Below are 23,500 nucleotides of genomic sequence, written 5' to 3' on the forward strand. Positions count from 1 at the left end.
ACATTTCCTCTTGGGCTCACAGTTCTCAGGGCACCCGCTTGTTTCAGAGCACGTTTTTAACTGGGCAATTAGAAGTCCCATGTGTTGTAAGGAAAATAATGCTGATGTTTAACTATGTGCTTCTAATGGTGTCTCTGCCTGAGAGAAGATGAAGTGAATTCATCCTTTTCATTGATGAAAAGGATAAATGGCTTAAAAGAAATGCAGAGAGAGGAGGGATGAAGAGGGATTGCTGCACTGTGTGATTTCTGTATAGTGCAAGTCTGTCCCAGGGCAAGTTTGTTTAAGGGATCACACCCAGCTGACTTCCCTGCCTAGCTCTGGAATTGAAAGTTTCCTGTGTGCTTCTGCTGTCTCCTGGGAACTGCTGACAGAGGAGCTGTTGGCATTGCTGTCCCCATTGTATGCTGCACAAATGCTTTTGTGACAAAGAACTGGGATTTAATAAACTTTTATGGCCCTGGTGATTTTAGGGAGCTGAACCGGAATCGCATCCGCCTGATCGAAGGCCTGACGTTCCAGGGACTGGACAGCTTGGAAGTCCTGAAACTCCAGCGCAACAACATAAGCAAGTTGACTGATGGGGCTTTCTGGGGTCTAGCCAAGATGCAAGTTCTGTAAGTGGGGGAAATGGGCTTTTTTCCCTTAAGCAGCCTAGATTTCTCTTATCATGTCCTTCACTTATCAGAGAACATTTGTGCTTCTTTCTGTGTCCTGCATGCACAGAGCTCTGACAGCAGCTTCTGTTTCATTAATCCCCATTTTACTGAAGCTCATTGCTTTACCAGGTTCAGTAAAGGAGTCCTGTTTTTCAAGCTGTGGCAGTATTTCTTTGCTTTGAACATTCAGTAGGATCTCAACTGGTCTCTAAATAAAAGTTCACGTGGCTTCTGCGAATTTGGAGTGGTACATGGAAACTCTGTGTTGCAGACCTGATTATTCTGCCTCTTGGGATACCCACAAACCAAGCTGGCCTATCTCAGCGATGTGTTCTTTCCATATGAGAGAATAAATTGAACAGTCATTGCAGAGAAATGCTTGAAACTTCCAACATGAGTTACTTTCAAGTGTGTTTGTGTGGTCACAAGTGATCAAGGCAGCATGTTTCTGGATGCTGCTGTCACACAACTGAGGCTCCGCAAACACTAACTTGAATGGGATGCTTCAAGCACAGTTTACTTGCAGTGGAACATACCTCTGCAGCCCCAGCTCATTCTGGGCGTTTTCTTTGTGTTTTCCTTAAATTTCTATTCTTCACTTGCACAAGAGTTGCTTACACATGCATATATCCACATGGATTTGTAGAAAGGTGCGTGGGAATAGCTAAAATTCCAGTTCTTGTTGGAAATTGTTCAGTATTTGGCCAGTGCTTACGTGTCAATTCCTTGTGGTTTTTGTCTCCACAGCCACCTGGAGTATAACAGCCTGACAGAAGTAAACAGTGGCTCTCTCTATGGCCTTTCATCTCTGCACCAGCTTCACCTCAGTAACAATTCCATATCCCGCATCAACCCTGATGGATGGAGCTTCTGTCAGAAGCTGCACGAGCTGTAAGATGGTTTCTGTTGTTGGCTGGGCAGAGTTTGATGCTAATGTAACATAGGTAGGAAAGGGGAAACAGGATTTTTCCCAATCATATGGCTTACAGCTCTCACAGTATCAACCTGTAGAAATGCAGGAGCTGCGGCCTGTTAAGTGATGCCCTTACTGTTCATGGTACTCTGACCTTCAGAGGACCTGATTAAAATAGGTTTGCACCGGCAACAAAGATTAGAACCCACTAAAAGTATACAGTGCCAAAGGACCTGGAGAGCTTGTGAGCTGCAGCTTGCCAACACTTTCTAACTAGCTAGTTACAAGACATGCACAGCCTGCCATATAATGACGACACAGCCTGAAGGAAGCTTTGCTTTATCCTCTGTATTTACAAAGAGCAATCATGGTTTTAACCAGCAGAGGTTTGGCCCTTTAAGGCAGTTCTCCTTGTTTCTCCTGTTTACACTTTACCCTTCCTGTAAGGCTCAGTTGTTGAAAAGTAAATCCATTGACTTTGCTCTCCTGAGATTTCCAGCTGTGAATACAGTCTCTTTGATAAATGAAAGAAAGCCTCGCTGCTGAGGACAGCACAGCAAGGGTGTCTTTTGGGTCTGTGGCACTGCTTAATGCCTTTTTGAAGAGGCACACATGGATGCTTGCAGTATTTACAGAAGTAGCTGTCATCCCCTTGGTGGGCCTGTGGAAAGATTCACTTTTTTCTTTGGAGAACTTGACACATGTGGTTAGCTGAACTGCAATTCATTCTGCTTGGTGCTCGGAAATCTCTTGTTAAACATTGTTAGGGGTTGTCCTATCCACCAAAAAGCAGTACAGTAAAACAGCTTCCTGCTTTCAGAGGCCTTGGTCCGGACTCACACTTGAAGGCTGGTCGGTATCAGCCTACCCAGCTGGGAGTCCCTAATCTTTTGGGATGTGGATTCAGAGATAGGTGGACATGGCACATGTCATTCCTCTAAGCGTAGAAGCTGTAGAATTCATTTGTTAGCCAGGCAGGTGATTTTTTGGGGCACAAGAAAGTAATTTTTTTTCCCTTTAGTTAAATACTCATGTGCTTGTTTAATTGCCTAATTTTCCAAATTGCTGTGAAACTGCCTGTGCCTAAAGGGCTCCTTTACTTGGCACGGTGTTGTAGACAAGGGAGAACTGTTCCTTCACATGCAGATCCTCAAGTGATGTTTTACTAGGTTAGGGCAGCGTCAATAGAGAAATCCTAAAGGCAGCAGATCAGAGTCAGCACTATGCCTGTGGTCTGCTTGAATCTAAAGCATCATAAAGGGAGAATCTTCCTTCATAAGGCACTTGCAGTTGTATCCCTGGAATACCAAATTCAGGTGACTACTGTGTTAGCAGCATAGCTATGGGAGCTTTCTTGGGCACCTCCTATCTGGTGTCTGTGTTGAAGCCTTATTTCAGCCTAGGTTCAGATGGGATGGGTAAGTCCCATCTGCATCTTGCAGAGCTTATGTCAGAGCTGTTTAGAGAGAACCATGCTTGTCTTTACTACCTGACACTGTCTTTGCAAACCTTCAAGGTTTAGGTTAGAGGTTGACTGTCTTGCTGACATTCTGTATTTGTTAGGTATGGATTGGGATCATTTACCAACAAGCAGTGCTAACAGTGAGCAGTCCTGGCTTATCTGCAGAAACCCAGTGTAGCACTCACTTGGCCTGGTGCAGGATAGGGTAGATGTGGAAAATGCCTGGTGGTGTGAGGTGGTAGGAGCCACGGGGGCATGTTCAGCCTGACAAACAGGATTGTGCTGGAGTGTGAGGCCAGAGACGACATGGGCTGAGATTGGGAAGGTGATTAGGTAGGTGTTAGCACAGATCCCTGCAAAATAGTACAGGCTCTTGCAGGTGTTGCCTTTAGGGTAAAGCTGCTGCAGGGAGGCATCAGATACTCTTAACTGAAACTCCCACAGCCAGGGAACACTTGTAGGAGAGGTCTGCTCTGAAATTGAAGGGTGAGGAAAGGAAGGACTAGATAGATCTAGGCTGTCTCTGTTCAAGTCTATGAATGTGTACATTTTGTTCCCTCTTAAAAGATCCTTGCTCACCTTCACTATTACTAAGGCTCTACTGGGTTCAGTTACCAGAAAACACTCTTTGATTGTACAGGTAATGAACTTCAAAGTTCAAAGAGAGGTGGCCAGACCCTTGCTTATCTGTGCTAAGGAAGGAGGTGATCATCTGAAGGAAGAGTTGTATCTCCTTCAGATGCTGGGAGAAAATGTGACCCCAAGGCTCTGGTCTGATGTAAAAGCTTACAAGGAAAGAGAGGTTTTGCCTTGCTAAGGGCAGGATAAAAGGCTGATTGTATTCACCAGTCAGGTGCTAGGGCATCAACATCATGGAAAAATCCACAGTGGGAGCATAGGATTTCATCAGAGGTAAATGATGTCTTGGCTGCTGGGTCTTTCTTTTCACTTTATATTTACAGTTCGGTCAATGGGGATGAAATGTGTTAGATGTGCCTGGTCCAGAACTGCCTGGCAGCAGGAGCTCCAGCTGCACAATAGGTTTCTATTTGAGAAAAGGTGAACTCCTTTATGTTCCAGTTTTGGCATGCTGCTCCGTGTGCTGCCATCCTGCTTCCTCACCAGGCCAAAAGGGCTGTGAAGGCAAACGTTCCCACTTGTTTGTTCCCATGATTTCTCACTGCTAGAGAGATGATGAGGTAGGGGAAGCAGCACTCACTTCTCAACCCAGATAGTCCAAACTGCTGAGGAGGGAAACATACAAACTGTCCCATGGCAGGAAGCAGAACCCTTCCATGTTGAAGGGAGCCACTGTCAGGTGTGTTAGCTCCTGAAACCTTCCATCTGGTTGCAGTCATTGAGAGAGCCCTCTACATACTGCTGCTGTCCATCCATCCTTCTTGAGGTGCTGTCAGAATGAACAGAGGGGAACATGCCTTCATCAGTTGTGGCAGGAGCTCTTCTGTGTAGAATCAAAAGCAACTATTTTTACTTCAGCCAGGCTTAGGATTCCTTTTGAACACTTTTTTATTTAAGCAAAATTGTTTCATCGCAGGTGAGGATGTAATTTTGACCAGATGCCAGTTCCTCATAGCTAACGCTGCAGCTTCTTTAGGAATGAAAGTATTTGTCCCATAGCTTCTGCAAGTTCATTAATCAGTGATGATTTTGAAGCTTGTCCTCTGCTCACTCACCCAGCTAAAAGACAGGCAGCTCATTTCCCAGGTAAATGACTGTCAGTGCTCAGATTGTCTGTTTTGACTTAGCTTCTGGCTTTGCACTGACTTTCACACCAGCCATAGACCCTTTTTTAAGCGGCCTTGTTAACATGTGGTACTAGAAGAGGAATTCGGAGGTCTGGAATTCAGTTGAGGCTTTTTTTCGTGTTGCCTGTACAATGAGGGATTTCAGTGCTTGTTCAAAGCTGCATAACTCCACTTTCTGAAGGTTAGCAGCCCAGATCCTCACATCTTCTGAAGTAACTTGTCCTCTCAGGTGACTGAGAGAAAAAATCCAATGCAGCTGCCCTTTGTAAAGAGGGAAGCTTGAGAAAATGTGAGTAGCAGCAGGTAATTGAATGCCACTTTTTATACCTTCAGTATGCAGGCAACTTAAAGGTAAGGCTGTTGCTGGTCACACTCATCTGCCAGCAGCCCTGCAGGGCTTACCCAGCTGCAGTGACATCCAGAGATCAGGAGGAATATACTTGCAGCAGGGAGCTGTGGGTGAATGCTTCAGGCTGAAGATCACTGACCAGTGACTGCCTGCTGGTGCCCCATTTGATGAGCCATGCTGGCCTTCACTGTCGCCAGTGCTGCAGCTGTACTGCTTGCATAGAAGATGGTTGCATAGTGTGTGAGGTGTCTGCCGTGGGTTTTAGCTTCCTAGGGCCTGCCCTCTGTGTCAATCTCAAGAAGCCTCATCTGCACCCTGGCTACAAGAGGAAACCAGCTTTATTCCCACCAGTTGCCAAACTACAACAGGAGTAAGCATTTAAATAATCTCCAAAACCCAGAGATAATCCAGACAAGGGGAAGGGATGGAAAGCAGGAACAAAACCAACCCTCCAGTATGAGTCACTCGTAAGTGAAGATGATTTCAAGCAGGCCGTCCGCTCCTTGACAAAGGGGAGCATGAGGGAAGGTGGCTGGTTTACAAGGGGTGCCTCTTTTCCTTCGCATGAAAGGGAGCATTCAATTGCCTTGTGGTGAAAAGCTTTTGGTTCTTGCCTGGGGTGGAGCAGGCTGTGGGGACACCCACACGCAGGCGCCCAGGACTTGCTGTCCACAAGTGCAGAACGATAAGGCACCTCCTGAATGCAGAAGTCCTGGGCCCTGCCAAAAGCCCGTGTGAACTTCAGAGTGCATCTGTTTGACGTCACTCTGCATCTCGCAGGGCATGGGGGGGCTTTTTCCTGTCAGCCTCAGAGGGAGTCCAAATGGGAGTGAGGATTGAGCATAACCAGGACTGATGTCGAGTGTTACTTATCCACTTGGGGTCTGAGAAGGGGTGGTGCACCTAGACATGAACCTAACCATAATAGTAGCTTGTCCCTGCTATACCTGACAGCACGTGCATTAGGTTATTGCTCTCATTTGCTGCTGGAGGAGCCTCTATTGCCTGTGTAGAAGACTTCCCTATAGCTGGCCACGAAATGCCCCCTCTTCCCATATGGTTATCCAAGCTGCCCCACAGATATCTTGTGGGAATATTTGCAGACTGCAGCCATGTATCTGATGGGGGGCTGTAGGGATGCTGGGGAGGGACTCTTCATTAGGGACTGTAGTGATAGGACAAGGGGCAATGGGTTAAAACCTATACAGGGGAAGTTAAGATTGGATACAAGGAGGAAGTTCTTTACTGTGAGGGCGGTGAGGCACTGGAATGGGTTGCCCAGGGAAGTTGTGAATGCTTCATTCCTCCTGGTGTTCAAGGCAGGGATGGACAGAGCCTTGGGTGAGATGGTTAATGTGAGGTGTCACTGCCTATGGCAGGGGGGTTGGAACTAGATGATCTTAAGGTCCTTCCCAACCCTAACTATTCTGTGATTCTGTGATTCTGTATTTCCTAATCAAGCTGTTATGTATTCACTCAGTACATATTGCCTCCTGTAAGGTGGCTGTGGGAGGCAGGCATTGCTTGGTGCAGGAGTTTGGCAAATACCGGTTGGATTGACAAGGGCTGTTGTTGTTTTTTTCCCCTCAGAATACTCTCTTACAACAACCTCACCAGGCTGGATGAGGGAAGCTTGGCAGACCTTGGGGGGCTGCATGTGCTACGACTGAGCCATAATTCCATCAATCACATTGCTGAAGGTGCTTTCAAGGGACTCAAAAACCTGCGTGTCCTGTAAGTCACTCTGTCAGCTAACACATACCTTTCCTCCACAGTTCACGTTCTTCCAAACTGTTCTGCTTTGCAATTGCTTTGGGTGCCCGTGAGACGGAATCTAGCCCAACTGAGCAAAACCCCCTGAGGTTTCAAACCTTCAGCTGACAGTGGCATTTCTCTTGCTATTTAATTGAACTTCATCAAATTCATAGAAATGGACCATTTCTATGGACCATTTCTATGGTTGGGTCATTCTGTGCTCAGGAGGAATAGGGAATGATTTCTACCACTGACAGAGCAGTCTTTTCAACCAAGGGAGCAAGAAGCTGTTGCAGGTACCATGAGAGTAATCTTTCTGTCTTTCTTTCTCTTTGGTGCAGAATTGGGCTCACTTGGGTCATGAAATGTTCTGTGGATCTGATTTTCATGGTAACCCCTGAACAACAAAAAGGTAGTCTCCATGATATCAGAAGAAAAGTTTCATGTGCCCTAATACTGAATTGCCAGATGATCCATCCATCGGTGGCTGTGGCCATTGCCTAGAGACTTTTAAAGTCATTGACACAAAGTAATACTTGGAAAGGAGCTTGCTTGTCTGGATACCAGCTTCTGAGATACTTGGGCTAGTAGAGACCATTAGATCAGTCTGACCTCCTCTGGTATGGCAGCTGTAGAACTGTACTGTTACACACCGTTAAACCCAACAGTAGATTGAAGAAGATCTGGGCTTGCCTTAGAAACATCAGAAGATGGGGAGTCCGATACTAATAATTGTCCATTCCTGCAGCTGTGTTGCCTCATTCCCCCTTATTTGTAGCTGCTGAGCTGATGGCTGCTGTCCTGCAGGGGCTGTGAGCTCAGCCCCTTCAACTGGCACACCTCAAAGTTCTCACAGTCTGCGTTACAGCACCCTCCGCGCTCCCAGGCTGGTTGAGTTCAGCCTGATTCAATTCTTTCTTCAAAAGAGAAAAGAAACCCCAATACTTCTGTTCCTTTTCAGAAGCCCATTGTGGCCTGAGTGATTAAAAAGAAATGGGAACAGAGAGGTCTCCCCTCTTTGCAGTACATTTTGCATCTTACTCTTTTCCTTTATTGAAGTTCACAGTGAAGGAAGTGACTGGAAAGTGAGTTTGGGTTTTGTTCGCTTTTTATTCCCCCCCTTTTCTTAAACTGAAGCCAAAGCCTTTCAGGCACTGGGCATTCAGAAAGGGAGCTCTCTGAGACAGCTGTCAAGACCGGAACTAAAGGTTTCCAAAGAAAAATGGAGGGGAAGGGGAGCTGGTAGTTCTCTTTGCTCTGCAGTGAATGTGGAGACTCTTTCATGTCTAGGGCAGAGGGGGGAGGCGGAGAGGAGGGGAGTGTGTGAGTGAGCTCTAATTTAATAAAGAGAAAGGCCTATTGGGTCCTGCACCTGGTGAAAAAGACCCGAGCATGCTTTAATTATGGGCTATTGTTGGGGAGCCTTTGGTGGGTGTGAAACTGCTGAAATGTGGAGCTATTCAAATAGAGGTCAGGCCCGGAGACCTTGCAGCACAATGATTAACAAGGCTGCGAGCATTCAAGCTCAGCCAGCCAGAAAGAATAGGAAATTGGCAACAGGGCTGGGAGAGGAGTTTGAATACAAAGAGAACCAGGCCAAAATACCCCACTCTTTTTTCTCTTCTCTCTATTTTCACTCATTTGTTAAAAAGGTTTTTATTCCTCCTTTCGAGCACTAAACCTTTGAGTTGCCTCTGGATGAACAAGCAGTCCTATTTTCTTTTCCTTTCTCAAGAAAAGACAATGTGTGGTAGTCAATTAATAAAAGTGTGTGTCAGGGAGCTTCTACAGCCTGTTCCCACTTGTCTGTTTCTGCCATGGGAAAGGGTTTGTTGGCCCAAAGACCAGTAGCCCGTGGTGGAACTGAAGAGGAGAAAAGTCTGAGAAGGGATTTGCCCCTGTAAACCAAACAGAACAACAGTCATTGGCTTGGCAACCACAGGGGAAATACAGAAACTTAGCTCCAGGAAGATGCATTTGCTCCTGCCCCGCTCGGATGGTGCTGAAAATGTCAGCACATCAAAGAGTCTCTCTTGGACTTGTCTCTTAGGCCACCACAGCATTATGTGCACCCATACCCCATGGGGATGTCGAGTTTTATCCATTCCTTTGGCATAGATCACCCTGACATCCACAGTGAGACCAGGGTTCCCCAGGGACATGAGAGTCGGGTCTCATGCTGAAGCTAGCTGAGATGCAGGAATTGTGGCTTTTGGCCATCTCCTTTCACATCTTTAGTTCTCACACCAAAGCTGGGAAACAAGCAGAGTCTGCAGTAGCTTAGGTACGGAGAGCAGGAATCTGAGCCCCATCTCTACCAATGGTGAAACTGGGGGAGTTCTTCCTTTTCTATTCTCCTGTGGGTTACTCTGTATTGGTGCTGCACAGCCCAGAAGCTGCTCTATGATGCCTATGTCTGGCATGGTGCAAAATGCAGGGGGTTTGTTTCTTCTTTTTTGATCTTCTTATTTTAAACTGGAAATGTTCTGATAATGATCTTCAAAAGGTGCAAAAGGAGTAGCTGAGGGTTCACGGGGGTTATCTGGGTGGTGAAGTTTACTTTTATTGTGGGGTTTTGCTGGGTTTTCAATCCGAGTGATGTAACAAAACCAACAAAGCCTATTTATTTTTTCTTCCTTTCTTTGTACTTCACACTAGAAATGATGAATTTCTGTCTGTGTTGCTGGGTGTTCATTGCTTGCTGGAATTAAAGCTGGGAGGGAAGGATTTTTAGACTGTTTAAACAGCTTTTGTGGATCTCTGTGTTTGTTCTGGGTGCTTGTTTTTCTTCAGACCTCTTTGACTCGTGTAATTGATGGTCAATTTGAAAGCCAAAAGAAGCTCATTCTGAAAAAGGAATTCTTACTCTTTCTTTTTTGTTTAAAGTGGTTATACAGAGAGTTGGATTCGGGGGGGGAGGGGGGGGGGGGAAATGTGTGTGTGTGTGGGGTGATGGTGCTTTCCCTTGTTGAGCCTTCAAGTTCATTGCCAGAAAAAAATGCAGCTTCATATAGAAAATACACCAAATCATCTTCCTCTATAAACCAACACATTGGAATAGCCAAAATTATCTCAATTCATGATAGTAATGTTTAAATACAGCTGTTTCGTTTAGTTTTGGGGACTTTGTATATTCTTTCCTCCTTCTGTTCGAATGCACAGAATCAGAAAAGAACTGAACCCTACTTGTTAAAAAGCAGCTATGTGCCGCTGCTGCTGTCTCAGAAAACAGGGGTTTAGCTAGGAAAAAGCCAAAACTCTCTTTGGAATGCACCATCTCAGCATGGATCAGTGCAGGACAAGTGGTTAGTGCTGCTTTACTGCAGGACTCTGCTTTTTCTGGTAACTGACAGGAGGAAAAGGGAAGCTCTTTATTGTAGCATTCTCAATCTTTCTTCCTTTTGTTTTAACTGGTGAGCCTAGGACTGAGACATTGATGATGAGCTCTCTCTTGTCCTCTCCCCAGGGAACTGGACCACAACGACATCTCGGGCACAATAGAAGATACCAACGGAGCCTTTACAGGCCTAGAAAACCTGAGCAAGCTGTGAGTATCCCTGGGTTTGAAGTTGTGCAAAGCAGTTGTGTTGTGTGTGGGCCTCTCCCCTCCGATGCAGCCCTCATCCCTTTGGAACAAGATAAAACCCATCAGAAAATCTGAGCTGTAGTAATTTTGCAGGCTCTCTGCAAGAGTGCAGATGTGGTTATCAAGCACTTGTGTTTCTAACCAGATACGAAGCCATTATAGTCCTTTTAAAGCAGTGAACAGCCAGTGCCACATACTGTAGTTCAGAGACACAGGAGAGAGAATCTTAAGTTGTTTTCATCTGTCAGATTCAGCACAACTGTTCCTTCTAAAACTAAACAGCAACAGAAAAGACCCCTCGCAGTCTTCAGCGAAGCACTGATTGATGCAGCAAGTAACAATAAACAGAAGAGAAAAATCACCCCACTTCCTGTTACAACAGAGGATTGAAACAGGATTCATTTCTGTGGGATACTCTGAGAGTGATCTTTTGGGCTTGCTTCCATGTGCAGCGACAATAAAAGGCACCATGGGGCACAGGCTCTTATAGAGATAAAAAGAAACCTAAGGCAAGCATGCGCCTTGCAAATGTTTATAGCTCGCTTGGCTTTCGCAAGTATTTTCACATTGCTCTGTACTTGTTCGTGTTCCATTTGAAATCAGCTCTGTAAATCAGCCCTGTCAGAGAAGTCTCTGATGGCTTGTGACAAATCAAGAGTCTCTAATCATTACCTCTTGCTTTTGTTTAAGTTCTCAGCACCCCCCTATCACGCTGTCTCTGATGCCGAGATGGCACAGCCAGAGGTGCAGTAAAAGTACCTCGATGGATAGCAGATGGCTAGAATGAATCCTGGCAGGCGGTATATTGTCATGCTCTCATTAGAGACTCCTGGGGGAGTGGGAAGAGCCAGGCCAGAATTCCTGGGGAATTTGGAGTCACAGACATAGGTGGCATTTGATCATTGCTGAGGGGAGTGCCTGGATCCAAGGAGAGGGGAGCTAAGTTGTAGCTGCAAGTGAGGCAGAAGGCAGAGGACTTTGGGCATGGAGAGTCAGGCAAGGAAGTAAAAGAATTGCGGGAGAGCAAGAGGCCAGTAGGAATTGCTGTGCACGTGGAGTTGGGAAATCTTCCCACGAGTTGCTGGAAAAAAGGCAGAGGAGCAGATGTGTTGGGTAGGAGAATCCTTGGCGGCTGTTGCTGAAGTTTCTGGTTTGAAGAAGGCAGTGAAGCCATGTGAGTAGCTAGAAGGGTAGTGGGAGCACAGGCTCCCAGAGGGATTTGCAGGCTATAAGATTGTGAGCCTGTAGTGCTGATTTGGCAAGGAAAGAAGGTAGAAGAAAGGAGCAGATAGACAGAGCTCTCCTGGTGGGACGTGCACTGTAGGGCATCCCTTCAATGTGGCACTGACATGGGAGCAAAAGTGGCGATCCCAAGCCACTGAGATGTGTTAGAAATGCTGGTGCAGATAATAGGGGAGAGGTGAAAAAGCCAGAGGAGAGAACACTGGGGGAAAGAGCTCAGCAAAAGGATTGACTCAGCAACCCTGAGCAGTGAGCACTGATGAGCTGTTGCGGGGGTCAGGCAGGGGCCAGGAGGTACTGCAAGGAGCAGGAGGAGGAAGGAAAGGAGCAGGGGCAGCCACGGGGTTGTGCAGGTTGTGTGCTTGGAGCTCTGGGCAGAAGCTGGAGCTCCCCAGTGAAACAGCCGTGGCTTGATATGATCAATGTTTGTCATCTGGAACAAGGTACAGCTCCAGAGAGGGCAGGTTTTCTCTGCTGGTAGCAAAGGATGCACTAAGGGCTTGATCAAGTCTAAAGAAGTTGGGTTTGCATCTTTATTCGTGTTTCCTGTCCTTCGTTGCACATACATGTTCAGTCAGTCCCGAGTCTGGCTGGGCACAGGGAAGGACATGGTTTGTGGGGGCGGTAGCAGCAGATTTCATAGCTTGGAAGAGCGTGTGGATCAGGTTGGTCTTGAGCAGACAGGAGTGAATCATAGAATAGTTAGGGCTGGAAAGGACCTTAAGATCATTTAGTTGGTTTGATTATCTAACACAGCAAACCTGCTGTGGGCCAGACAGGGTGCTGGGATTGTTCATTATCAGGCAGAGTGTAAGGCTAGAAAAACCCTTAGAATACGAGAATTACTTCATTGTATTTCTTGAGGTGTTCTGGGGACACTTGAGTTTTGGGGACACTTGAGAGTAGTCACTTTTGAAGGGATCTGCTCAGGTCTAGTTTAGCTCATCTGCATGTAAATCCCAAACTCTTAAGGCTGAAGTGAATATCCTTCTTGCTGGTAAATACCAGCCTTTACAGCAAACATTTCACTGTGTGATTTAGGGCCCCTGTTTAAACTGTCAGCCACCTTTAGCATTAGCATTAGCACAGAGAAAATAAATGGGCACTTCAGAGGAGACCTTCCAATGAATTAATAATCACCTCAGCTCTGTGGAGATTGCCTTAAAAGCCGTTCCCCTTTGATATGGCACAGATTAGCCTCTGAAAGGATTTAGTGCAGAGAGGGCTGTTGGCTGAAATGAAGGTGTTAAACTGAGAGGTGGGGAGGCCGGTCACTTCAGCCTTCCCTGCATTATATATGAAGCTCCCCAGGATGGAGAGCACAGCTAAATTAAAATGTTGCTTCAAGAAAGAGGGAGTTGGGAGGCACCGAAGCAGAAAAAGCAGCAGTGGAATCGCCAGGGAAGGACAGGTTCCCTAATGCTTCAAGCTGCTAAATGTAGCCGGTTTGTTGATGGCTTACTCAGTGCCTGAGCTCTTCCTGCAGGTGCAAAACTGGCTGGAGGAGAAAATGCTGCTTTCTAATGAACTGCTGCGTGCCTAGCATGTAATTACACTTATGCAGTCACTGGGAGAGCAGGCTTGTGCCCAGCTCTGCCCACAGCAGAGGAGCGTTCCTGGGCTGCAGCAGGCTAATTGTGGAGCTGCATACCACTGCCTTTGCATTCCAGCCAGCCACAGCCCTTTGAAGGGGGCCGCTGGGTTCAAACCATTCCAGAGTGGGAGAAGTGGTTAGTTGAAATTTGAAAGGTGTCATGATTTTAATGAGTTCGCTGGGGCATGGCTTTGTTAACAGTGTCTTGTGTATTTCTCATGCATGGAGCCATCAAACTGTACGCACCTTGTATACAAGTGGTGTATACATTGTGTAGTCACATCCGCAGACATCCTGCTTATCTCTGCATGGATAAATGGACAGATATAATTGGTATCTCTGATTTTCAAACTCAGGAACCCACCGTAAACAAGAAATAGAAATCCCCAGTTACCAAACCCAGGCTCAGCATGACACCCTCATTTAGGAATATGGCTCCAGAAATTAGTGTGTATGGATGCAGGCACCACCCAGCGTTTGCATATAGTAAATTATTTACTATATTAATCATTTTAATGGATATTTCAAAGCCTTCATTAATACTACATCATTTTTAGCAAATGATGGTACACACATGATTACATACAGCCTTTTGGTGCTTAGGATATTTCATCCGAACCAAAAAGCCAAACACTCTGATGCAGTAAATAGGATTCTGCCTGTAGGAGAGAGCTTCAAGTGTGCCTCACCATAGAGGCTGGGACATGGCTTTGGCTGAAGCCAAAGCTTTTGGTTGTGTTTTGCTCTAGATGTATAACATTAGTGATTCTGGGGCTATAGACCTTTTGTGTGGAGATGGGAGTTTTCTGTCTACTCAGTCATTAGAGTGGTGGCTCATCTGATGATACCATCATCAGTGTGATTGGTTTTGTGAGGACCTGCTCAGGGTCATAGTGATGCCCAGTGGCAGGCACCCAAATTCCCTCCAGAGGCAAGAGGCTGCAAGGACAGACTGTGAAACAGTCTCAGTCCTCACTGTCCTATGGTGTGATAAGCCCTAGTTTTCCTTTCTACCCATTGTGGCATCCACTGCTTCATCCACACAGAATTTGGGCTTTCTGGGTGCCAGTGTTGAGACACCAAATTACCCTGACATTGGAGGGTGCTTTGTGGAAAGCCCCAACAAGCTCCTGCAAACGTGTTTGCTCATGTAAGGGCTGCACATGCTTCATCTTGTATCCCAGCCAGTAGCAAGTGGAGGCACCATCATAGTTTTAGAGCCTTTTAGGGTTGCGGATGTAGGTTGCACTCTATATTGAAGGAAAAGTTTTGAAGGAAAGCTCAAATCAAATGCAGCACCAGATGTGCAGGTTTTAACCTGAGGTGTTAGCAGTGACTTGCACTGGACACCATGTGGATGATAAAAGCATGCACCTGAAAGCCAAACCTTAGAGAAAAAGCATGTCCTGATTGATGACATTGGTTGATGTTTTATTAAAGCAGGTGAGGACACTGTCCATTTTGCACGGGTCCCCTGCCCTTGGCCAATCACCACTGGTCAATATTTATAGAGAGCTGTTACTCTGCAGATAGCAGCTGCCTGTGATGGTTCCAGCTGGCTTTTGCCTGCTGATAAGTCCGCTTGTGCTGCTGCGTAGCACTGTGCTGATTCAGAGGAATGCTCCCTGGTCATAGATGCAAGCAAGCACGCTCTGCAGCTCTGTACAGTAACTTTTCTTCTTTCTGGCTTCCACTTGGCTATTATTTATTGTATTATTGTATATATCATTGTATATATTGTATTATCAGGTCAGATATAAGGAAGAAGTTCTTTACTGTGAGGGTGGTGAAGCACTGGAATGGGTTGCCCAAAGAAGTGGTGAATGCTCCGTCCCTGGCGGTGTTCAAGGCCAGGCTGGACAGAGCTTTGGGCGACATGGTCTAGTGTGAGGTGTCTCTGACCATGGCAGGGGGTTGGATCTTGATGATCTTAAGGTCCTTTCCAACCCAAGCCATTCTATGATTCTATTACTCTGGTATTGTATTTATAATAAGCCAAGGAAGGAAGTCAGCAGTCATTTCAGTGAGCTGCTGTGTAAACATGCAGCCAAGAGCCAGCCCTCAGCCCTGGTGTGTGATGTCCGTTCAGGCCAAGCAGCAGTGAATAAATTACCACTCTTTTACTATCTGGGAAGAAGTCAGAAATGAAAAGTGTTGCAGGGAGAGACCAAAACCTTGTTAAACTGTCATTGCACTTAATCCTGTCCGCAGCCAGCCTCCGAAGAATAGAGGGGACCTTCTGTTACTCAGCAAGCTGGTTTCCAAGCACTGGAGCAAACCTGCCTTTTTACATGATACGGCACATTCCCTTTTGTGCTGTCATCACTATTAAATTCAAATACAGATAAAAGGGTTTAATTTCAGGCGCGGGAAAGCGAGTGTACTTCAGCCCTCTTAATCCCTACGCAGTTCAGATTTCCCGGGATTTACACTGAGGGCATATATCAGATAAAGCCCCACTAATTGTGTCCCTTCTCTTTTTCTGCCCCCCACCCCCCCCCAATTTTCTTTCTGTTTATCTGGCACTGGATGTTTGGAAACTGCAGAACTCTGTTTGGAAACAAGATCAAGTCCGTGGCCAAGAAAGCGTTCTCAGGGTTGGAGGCCCTGGAGCACCTGTGAGTAACCCACCATGCCGCAGAGCTTGGGAAAGGGGGGTCTGCCAAAAGGAGCTGCTTGAGAGATCTGCTAGCAATTTAATAGTGTCTTTGTAAACTGAGAAGCCAGTCCATTTGTGGGGGCCACCTGCTTCCTTCTCATTATAAGTCTGCCTCAACTTTGGCCTTTTTTTGTGCCAGGAACAAAGTTACAGAACATATGGCAAATCTGCGTGCTCTTAATTTTGTGATTTGTTCCTGGATAAATATCCCCCTGACTTGCGCGTTGTAGGCTGTTAGCACTGAAAAGACTCAATTGCAGATGTAGCCCTCTTCTCCTCCATTGCCCCGACTCCCTCCTGACCCTAGGCTCTCTGGCAGTGACACTTCTCGCACATGACTGTTTATGGTGCAGGCACTGAACGTTCCCATTCAGCACAACTGCGTTACGGTGATTTGCAGGAAGCACATTTTGGCTACCAGGATGTCATTTCTTTCCTGTGTCCCAAGGCTGATGACTCCAGCAGTAATTCAGGGATAATCTCCTTTCTGAATGAAGCCAAGTTAAAGTATATGTGATATTGCTCTAGATGTTTTATTGGCTGTTGATGGTATGAAATGTGATGACCATTGAGAGCATACTGAAGGGTTAGGGCTGCCTGGCTTGGGGGATACATTCCCAGATAAAAGGTTCCCTTACTTTAATACTCTACTGAGATTTCCTCTGCAAGCAATGCTTGTCTGTCCTGCACTTGAGCCCTAAATCTGACACTGTCCTTTTTCAGAAGACAAGTTTTTCAGTCAGCAGTGGTTGTGAGGGAGGCCTTTAAGAACACCTTCTTTTGGAAACATTGCAGTGGTTTTCAGACACAGCAGAAATGTCACTTTCAAATAACTTTTCAGATGCCGTTTAGTGCAAGCATTTGCTTTCTTTATGTTTGCTGAAGGTCTAGCCTGGAATACGACATTCCTGACTATCTTTGGTTATCGAGGGGCCTGAGGAATTTCTGAGCTGTGGAAGATGGAGGTAGCTGAGGCTGAGGAAGTGTAGTGAGAAGCTGGGGTATGGAATGACTTAGTGATTCATTCCCATCATTTTTGTTGGTTGTCTATTGTTCAGCAATACTCAATATTGAAGTGTTTTGTGGAAAACCATTTCTATGAACTACAAGTGCATATGGCCTTAAGAGAGCTGCTAAATTACTTGGTGCTGGAGTCATTGCTTAAATCTGGAGAGCCTTTGCTATAAGCATAGCACCCCTTTTGTTCACACTGCCTTTGGTTGTGTCGTGCAGGAACCTCGGGGATAATGCCATCCGCTCCATTCAAGCAGATGCCTTTGCCAAGATGAAGAGCCTGCGGCAGCTGTAAGTAACTGCACTGTGCACACCATTAACGTGCAAGGATCCTTCTTGCCCTGGACGTGAGAAGTAGCACGTTGTTTCCACTGGGGAGTTAGCCACTTTGCAGGGTATTTTTACACACGAGTAGATAGATGTCACGGGAACATCTTACATTTAATAGTGAGTGAAATCAGATCATTGAACAGGTTCTTCCAGCATGTTTGCGTCTGTGCAATTATTCATCTCCGCTCAGGAAGTCCGGCCCTGGTCCTGTTGGCCATCTCTCCTTCTCACACTGCCACTGATTTAGTTCCCAGTGGCCCCTCTGCTCCTTTGCTGTACCTGTGTTTAGGGTTCACAGCCAGCACTGACATTTCAGTGATAAGCACCATTTGAACTGGATGCACTTGTCATCCAGCCTTCTGGTGTAAAAATATGGATGTGTTATCAGAGCTGCTGCTTGCGCTCCAGGCTCCAGGCCGGGGCTCTGCACTGTTATCAGACACTGTTCCCTGTCTTGCCTGGTTTCCTATTCTCTTCTTCTCCATAAATATTTAATCCACCATGAGTGCATTGCTACACTGGAGTAGTGCAGTGGCTGTGGAACAAGAAATCACTGATTTGGTATTTGGGCAGGTTCAGATTCTTCTTCCTGATGTTGGAAATGGGAATCTGATGGTCACTATTAGCAGTGACATTTAATACCAGTGACTTGGGAATGAATAAGACAAACATTGCATGTCCAGTGTTTGTTTAACCACCTTATCTTTTGCAGTGGCTCTTGAAGCAAAATTGAGGTGAAAGATTAATCTTACTAGAGAAGAACTTGTGGGATCTCACATATTGTGAAGGAACCTTTATACCATGGAGAGGGTGTCAGATATGGGCATATACATGCAGAATGCATTGTACTGGTGTCTTAAATACTAAGGGTCTCTCTGAGCTTTCCCAGCTATGAGCAGTGTTTATGCCATCATGTTTATGCCATCTGTACACCTTTGTAGAAGAGCAAAGTGAACAACTTTGGAGAATCACATCCCTGTGTTCCCTTGTTCCCTCCCTCGTTCCCTCCCTCTCCAGTCCAGTTCTTTCCCCTTTCCTGGCTAGTTTCAGACTACAGGATTTCCTGAGGTTATCGTGTAGACAAATCGGAGACTTGCATCTTCTTAACAGCGCAGTGCTGGGATTCTACTGTGCTCTTAATATCCTGCTGTGTTCAGTATGACTGTTCAGTAACCACGTCCTGAATTCAGTCCTCACCAAGTATGCTCAAACCTCAGAGGTGGAGAAGGAGCATGAGCGGTAATTAGATAGGAGAAGTGGGACCAGTACTGTTGACCTGTGCCTCTGCTGCGTGTCTCCTTTGTAGATGACCTGCCTTAGTTTCTCTCACTTCAGCCGGGGCTGGCATTGCTCATCTGTTCCTGGGGATCGCTCTGGAAATTGATTAATAAATATAAGGCACTAGGGAGTGTCACTGGAGAGCAGGAATGGGATGCTCCGTGCGGAGATGAAATGCTGTTTAAATGTGGTGTGCATTTAACATCATTAGTGCCTCGAGGACAACCCTCCAGTCCTTTTCTTCCTTCCACCCATGCTGGGAGGGGAGGGAGGAATGTGTCTTAACATGAAAAGGCTGTGAGGACTCACAGCAGGCTTGTGTTGGTTCTGTTCCCCTGCAGCCACATAAACAGCGACAGCTTCCTCTGCGATTGCCAGCTGAAATGGTTGCCCCAGTGGTTAGTGGAGAAGGAGCTGCAATCCTTTGTGGTGGCCACCTGCGCCCATCCTGAGTCACTGAAAAGCAAGAGCATTTTTGCCATCCTGCCAGAAAGTTTTGTGTGTGGTAAGTGCTGCCTCTGTGTTCTGAGGTTGTACCAGGGGTAGGACTCACTTGGGAAGCATTTTCTTTGCCTACTGGTGTGTTATTCCAGGAGGGATTCTGTTTTGGTTTGTTATTCCTTGGGATCAAAGCAAGCCCAAGCCTGCACTTTAGAAATTTGTCACTGGCTACAACTTATTTCCCACCAAAACCACACAGCCCATTGCTTGCATCAGGGTATTCCTTACAGCGCTCCCGGAGTATTCAATCAAAAGGGACTAATGCTTGTTCCAGTTCCAGATGGGGCTGCACAGAGGTTTCCCTTGGTGTGATACTACCAAGACTGCAGCTGTAACTTTTGCACTCTGCAGTGTTCTGAGCTGCTTCTGTGGCTTTGTGTTCTGCACTCGTATTTTCTCCTTGTTGGAGATAACAAAGGGCTAGAAAAAGTGGAGGAGAATCTCTCCATCATAGCTCCTTTTTGGACCAGTAAAGCATTAACATGAACCTAACAGCTGACATTATAATCTTCTTTTCTCCTATGGTTGGTTTTAGTTCTAACCAGCACCTACTTCTGTTCTCCCACCCAAACACTGCAGTTGGCTCTGCACCTGAGCTGTGGTTCCAAAGCAGTTTTAGTTAATACCCAGCACACACAAACCTCTGCTACCTCTCTCATAAAGAAGTGTAAGTGATCAGAGGAGGCCACAGTGCTGCTGCTCATGCATCCAGCTTTTGGGGAATATAAAGGCCAGGTTTGGTGAGCCATACCCTGTGTGTGCTGTGGAGCCAACCAGGGTGGATCCTGGGTGGAGCTGCACATGGCTGTTTGATGAAGGAAAACTGAGCCTTTGAAAACACCAAGTGGAATGCATGACTGGCATTGAACATGGAGCAGAAGCTTTGTTCCAGGTGTTGTCCCGTATCCCTCTTGATCCCAGAATGGCAGGGCTCTGCTTAGGTGGCCTCTGTCTGAGCGAGTCTGGGAGGCTTGTGGTGTTCATCTGGAAGAAGAGATTGTGAAGGCTCCATTGCCACAGCAACATCACAAAGCGAAGACAGCTTTGCTTCTCCAGCGCCTGCCAAGTCCTCCAGGCACTAGTACTCCTGCTTCCAGAGGCCTGGCTGCTTAATTAAGCTTTAGTCAAATATTAAATTACACCATTTGTAGAAATCTAATAAATGAATCTGCTTGGAACCTTGCTAAAACCAACAATCTTCAGGGCAGAGACAGAGTGTGCAAAGCTTTCCACCCCAGATGGGTGACAGGCAAATACAGCTGCTTCTGCTTTGACAGTATGTGCTGATTGGAATCACAGAGTCGTTTGGGTTGGAAGACACCTTTACGATCATTGAGTCCAACCGTTAACCCAGCACTGCCAAGTCCGCCACTAAACCGTGTCGCTAAGTGCCACATCTGCCTGTCTTTTAAGTACCCCTGGGGATGGTGACTGCACCGTCAATGCTTGACAGTGCTCTGTTCTTTCAGATGACTTCCCCAAGCCACAGATCATCATCCAGCCCGAGACAACAGTGGCTGTCCTTGGGAAGGACATCCGATTCACTTGCTCGGCCGCCAGCAGTAGCAGCTCCCCCATGATGTTTGCATGGAAGAAAGACAACGAGATGCTGTACAACGCTGAGATCGAGAACTTTGCCCACGTGCGGGCAAAGGATGGCGAGGTGATGGAGTACACCACCATCCTGCACCTCCGCCACGTCACCTTTGCCCACGAGGGGCGTTACCAGTGTATCATCACCAACCACTTTGGCTCTACCTACTCCAACAAGGCCCGACTCACTGTTAATGGTGAGTAGGAAGCTGCTTTCTCGTTGCATTCCTCAGCCTGAGCTGGTACAATTCTCTCGCACCCTGAGGGTCCATTCCCGATGGTGTGGAGCTCTTAACCCCTTCACACAGCTGTTTGCATCTCAGTGGATGCTGAGAAATGCCACATGAGGAGCAGATGCTGGGCTTGTGATGGCTGCCATCCAGCCAAGCACTTCAGCACATTCTTAATGGCTTTAGCTGCTTCTCTTTGGCTGTTCTGGTAGAGTCTTTGCCTAATGAAATGGCAAAATGAAGATACCAAAGGATACAAAGAAGAGGGGCTGTAGTGATTGAAAGTTCTTTGTAGGAGAGATGATGGGGTTTCTTTCCAGGTTAATGGCAGAAGAAAAGCAGCTTTGATCTCGACTCTAATGACCCTGAGGGGGGTGGGGGTGGTGGTCTTGGGCACCGCAGACAGCTATGTGCTGTAGCCCCCAGCAGTTTAGATCTATACTGTAAAACCAGCCCTTGCCTATTGGTAATTATCACAGCCAAGAAGGAAAACCGTTGCCCAGAAGCAGGTGTTTTCCCCACGGAATTGCTCATCCCTTTGTCCTGTGTCTCTCCATCAGTGCTGCCCTCATTTATCAAAACTCCCCACGACATCACGAGCCGCACGGGGACCACGGCCCGGCTGGAGTGCGCGGCCGAAGGACACCCCACGCCGCAGATCGCCTGGCAGAAGGATGGGGGCACGGACTTCCCCGCGGCCCGCGAGCGCCGCATGCACGTCATGCCTGACGACGACGTCTTCTTCATCACGGACGTGAAGATAGAAGACATGGGTGTCTACAGCTGCACGGCACAGAACTCTGCAGGCTCTGTGCTTGCCAACGCCACCCTCACTGTACTGGGTCAGTGCTCCAGGAGACCAACTGGTGTGGAAGTGGGAACTGGAAGGGATTGATGTTCATCCTCTTCAGCAGTTGCAGATATAGCAAAGGGGTAAAGAGGCAGCGCTCTGCATTGAATCGTGGAATGGTTTGGGTTGGAAAGGACCTTAAGATCATCCAGTTCCAACCCCCTGCCATGGTCAGGAATGCCTCACACTAGACCGTGTTGCCCAAGGCTCTGTCCAGCCTGGCCTTGAACACTACCAAGGATGGGTAACCTGTTCCAGTGCCTCACCAGCCTCACAGTAAAGAACTTCTTCCTTATATCCAACCTGAACTTGCCCTGTTTAAGTTTGGCCTTGTTTTGTTCTTTTATGTTGTAGTTAACTAATGAAAAATACCTAACCCCAACTGGTGATGGAAGGGCCTTAGTGGTGATTGTTAGATATGCTGTGGTTTACAGCTGCCATGCTCCTGGGCACGTGGCTGCACATGTGTTGCTTTGTATTTGTCTGCAGGAGCATCAGGTTAAGTACTGCTAAAGGAAACCTGTTGTTACACTGTGCCCATGAATTAATGCCTGTGTTTATTCTCCTGCAGAGACACCATCTTTGATTCATCCACTGGAAGACCATGTGGTGTCTGTAGGTGAGACTGTGGCTCTTCAGTGCAAAGCCACAGGGAGCCCACCTCCCCGCATTACCTGGCTGAAAGGTGACCAGCCCTTGGTTGTGACAGAAAGGCATCACTTCACCTCTGGCAACCAGCTGCTGATTGTGAGGAATGTTGTCTTGGAAGATGCTGGGAAGTATACCTGTGAGATGTCCAACACACTGGGGACCGAGCGCGCTCACAGCCATGTGAGCATCCTACAGTCTCTGGGCTGTAGGAAGGACCGCACCACTGTGGGGATCATCACCATTGCTGTGGTGTGCAGTATCGTGCTGACATCTCTGGTCTGGGTTTGCATCATCTACCAAACCAGGAAGAAGAGTGAAGAATACAGTGTCACCAACACAGGTACCTCTAGATTCCTGTTAAGGCTTCCTCTGACCTTTTGTGCTGTCTGGCTTACCACTGAGGCTGGATCAGGTAGCTGTGCAATCACACTGGGAAAGCAACTGGCTTATCTTGGTGGTTCTGTTGGCTCAGGAAGCTGGAACCAGCTTTCACTTGCTGTCGAAGCATGTTCAGAGCTGCATTTCTGCCCTTGGCTTGCTCTTCATAAAGATCTGTTCCACTTGGCAGTGGTTTCAGCCATTGCTTTGCTACATTGATTTTTCCATGGCCATAAATGATAACTCTTGAGACAGTCTGGATTATGTCCATATGCTGGGAACCTGCCTGTCTTCTTGGGAATCTGTATTTTCAAAGACTTTGTATTCAAAACTTGAAGACGACTTTGAAGCTGGAATCCCTTTTTCCATGCTGCCTGGAGGAGCTGTTTAGCCCTGCTGATGAGAGGTATCCCTCTCATTTTATTGCTTCCTCCTGATAATTCAGAGGGGATAATTTGGTGCTGACATAGGTGTTGCAGTGAGAATAAACTCTCCTGCCCTCAATGGGAGGCAGCCTCTGAACAGAAGTATGGAAGAACCATAATTCCTGAAAATCTAGAGCTTCATGCCTGGCATCATTGAGTTTCGCTTGGGAAACTGAAATTGCCTAATGTAAAATGGAGAAAGCAAGGATAGCCAAGGGGCTCAGCCTTACTTGCCTGCTTAAGTGAATCAAAGTGTTCTCCACAA

The 23,500-nt window shown here is 46.8% G+C and overlaps 1 protein-coding gene across 5 annotated transcripts in view; it reads left to right on the plus strand.

The window, feature by feature from the left end:
- The window catches only part of LRIG1 (leucine rich repeats and immunoglobulin like domains 1), a 90,988-nt gene that overhangs the window by 61,790 nt on the left and 5,698 nt on the right, over positions 1 to 23,500 (plus strand). For all 5 annotated transcript variants that reach the window (XR_009743818.1, XM_061455808.1, XM_061455809.1 and 2 more), the window contains exons 6-15: positions 474 to 617; positions 1,407 to 1,550; positions 6,740 to 6,883; positions 10,371 to 10,451; positions 15,873 to 15,944; positions 17,219 to 17,290; positions 18,949 to 19,112; positions 20,578 to 20,898; positions 21,492 to 21,773; positions 22,353 to 22,772. Coding sequence is in view for 4 of the 5 variants with exons in the window: in XM_061455808.1 (XP_061311792.1) it covers positions 474 to 617; positions 1,407 to 1,550; positions 6,740 to 6,883; positions 10,371 to 10,451; positions 15,873 to 15,944; positions 17,219 to 17,290; positions 18,949 to 19,112; positions 20,578 to 20,898; positions 21,492 to 21,773; positions 22,353 to 22,772 (1,844 nt within the window). In the remaining variant the exon portion in view is untranslated. The remainder of the gene's footprint in view (positions 1 to 473; positions 618 to 1,406; positions 1,551 to 6,739; positions 6,884 to 10,370; positions 10,452 to 15,872; positions 15,945 to 17,218; positions 17,291 to 18,948; positions 19,113 to 20,577; positions 20,899 to 21,491; positions 21,774 to 22,352; positions 22,773 to 23,500) is intronic.

The sequence above is a fragment of the Pezoporus flaviventris genome, unplaced genomic scaffold (assembly GCF_033815535.1).
Source record: "Pezoporus flaviventris isolate CSIRO_AGI_PZ_B2104156 unplaced genomic scaffold, CSIRO_AGI_Pfla_v1 ptg000021l, whole genome shotgun sequence".
In the NCBI taxonomy this organism is placed as follows: domain Eukaryota; kingdom Metazoa; phylum Chordata; class Aves; order Psittaciformes; family Psittacidae; genus Pezoporus; species Pezoporus flaviventris.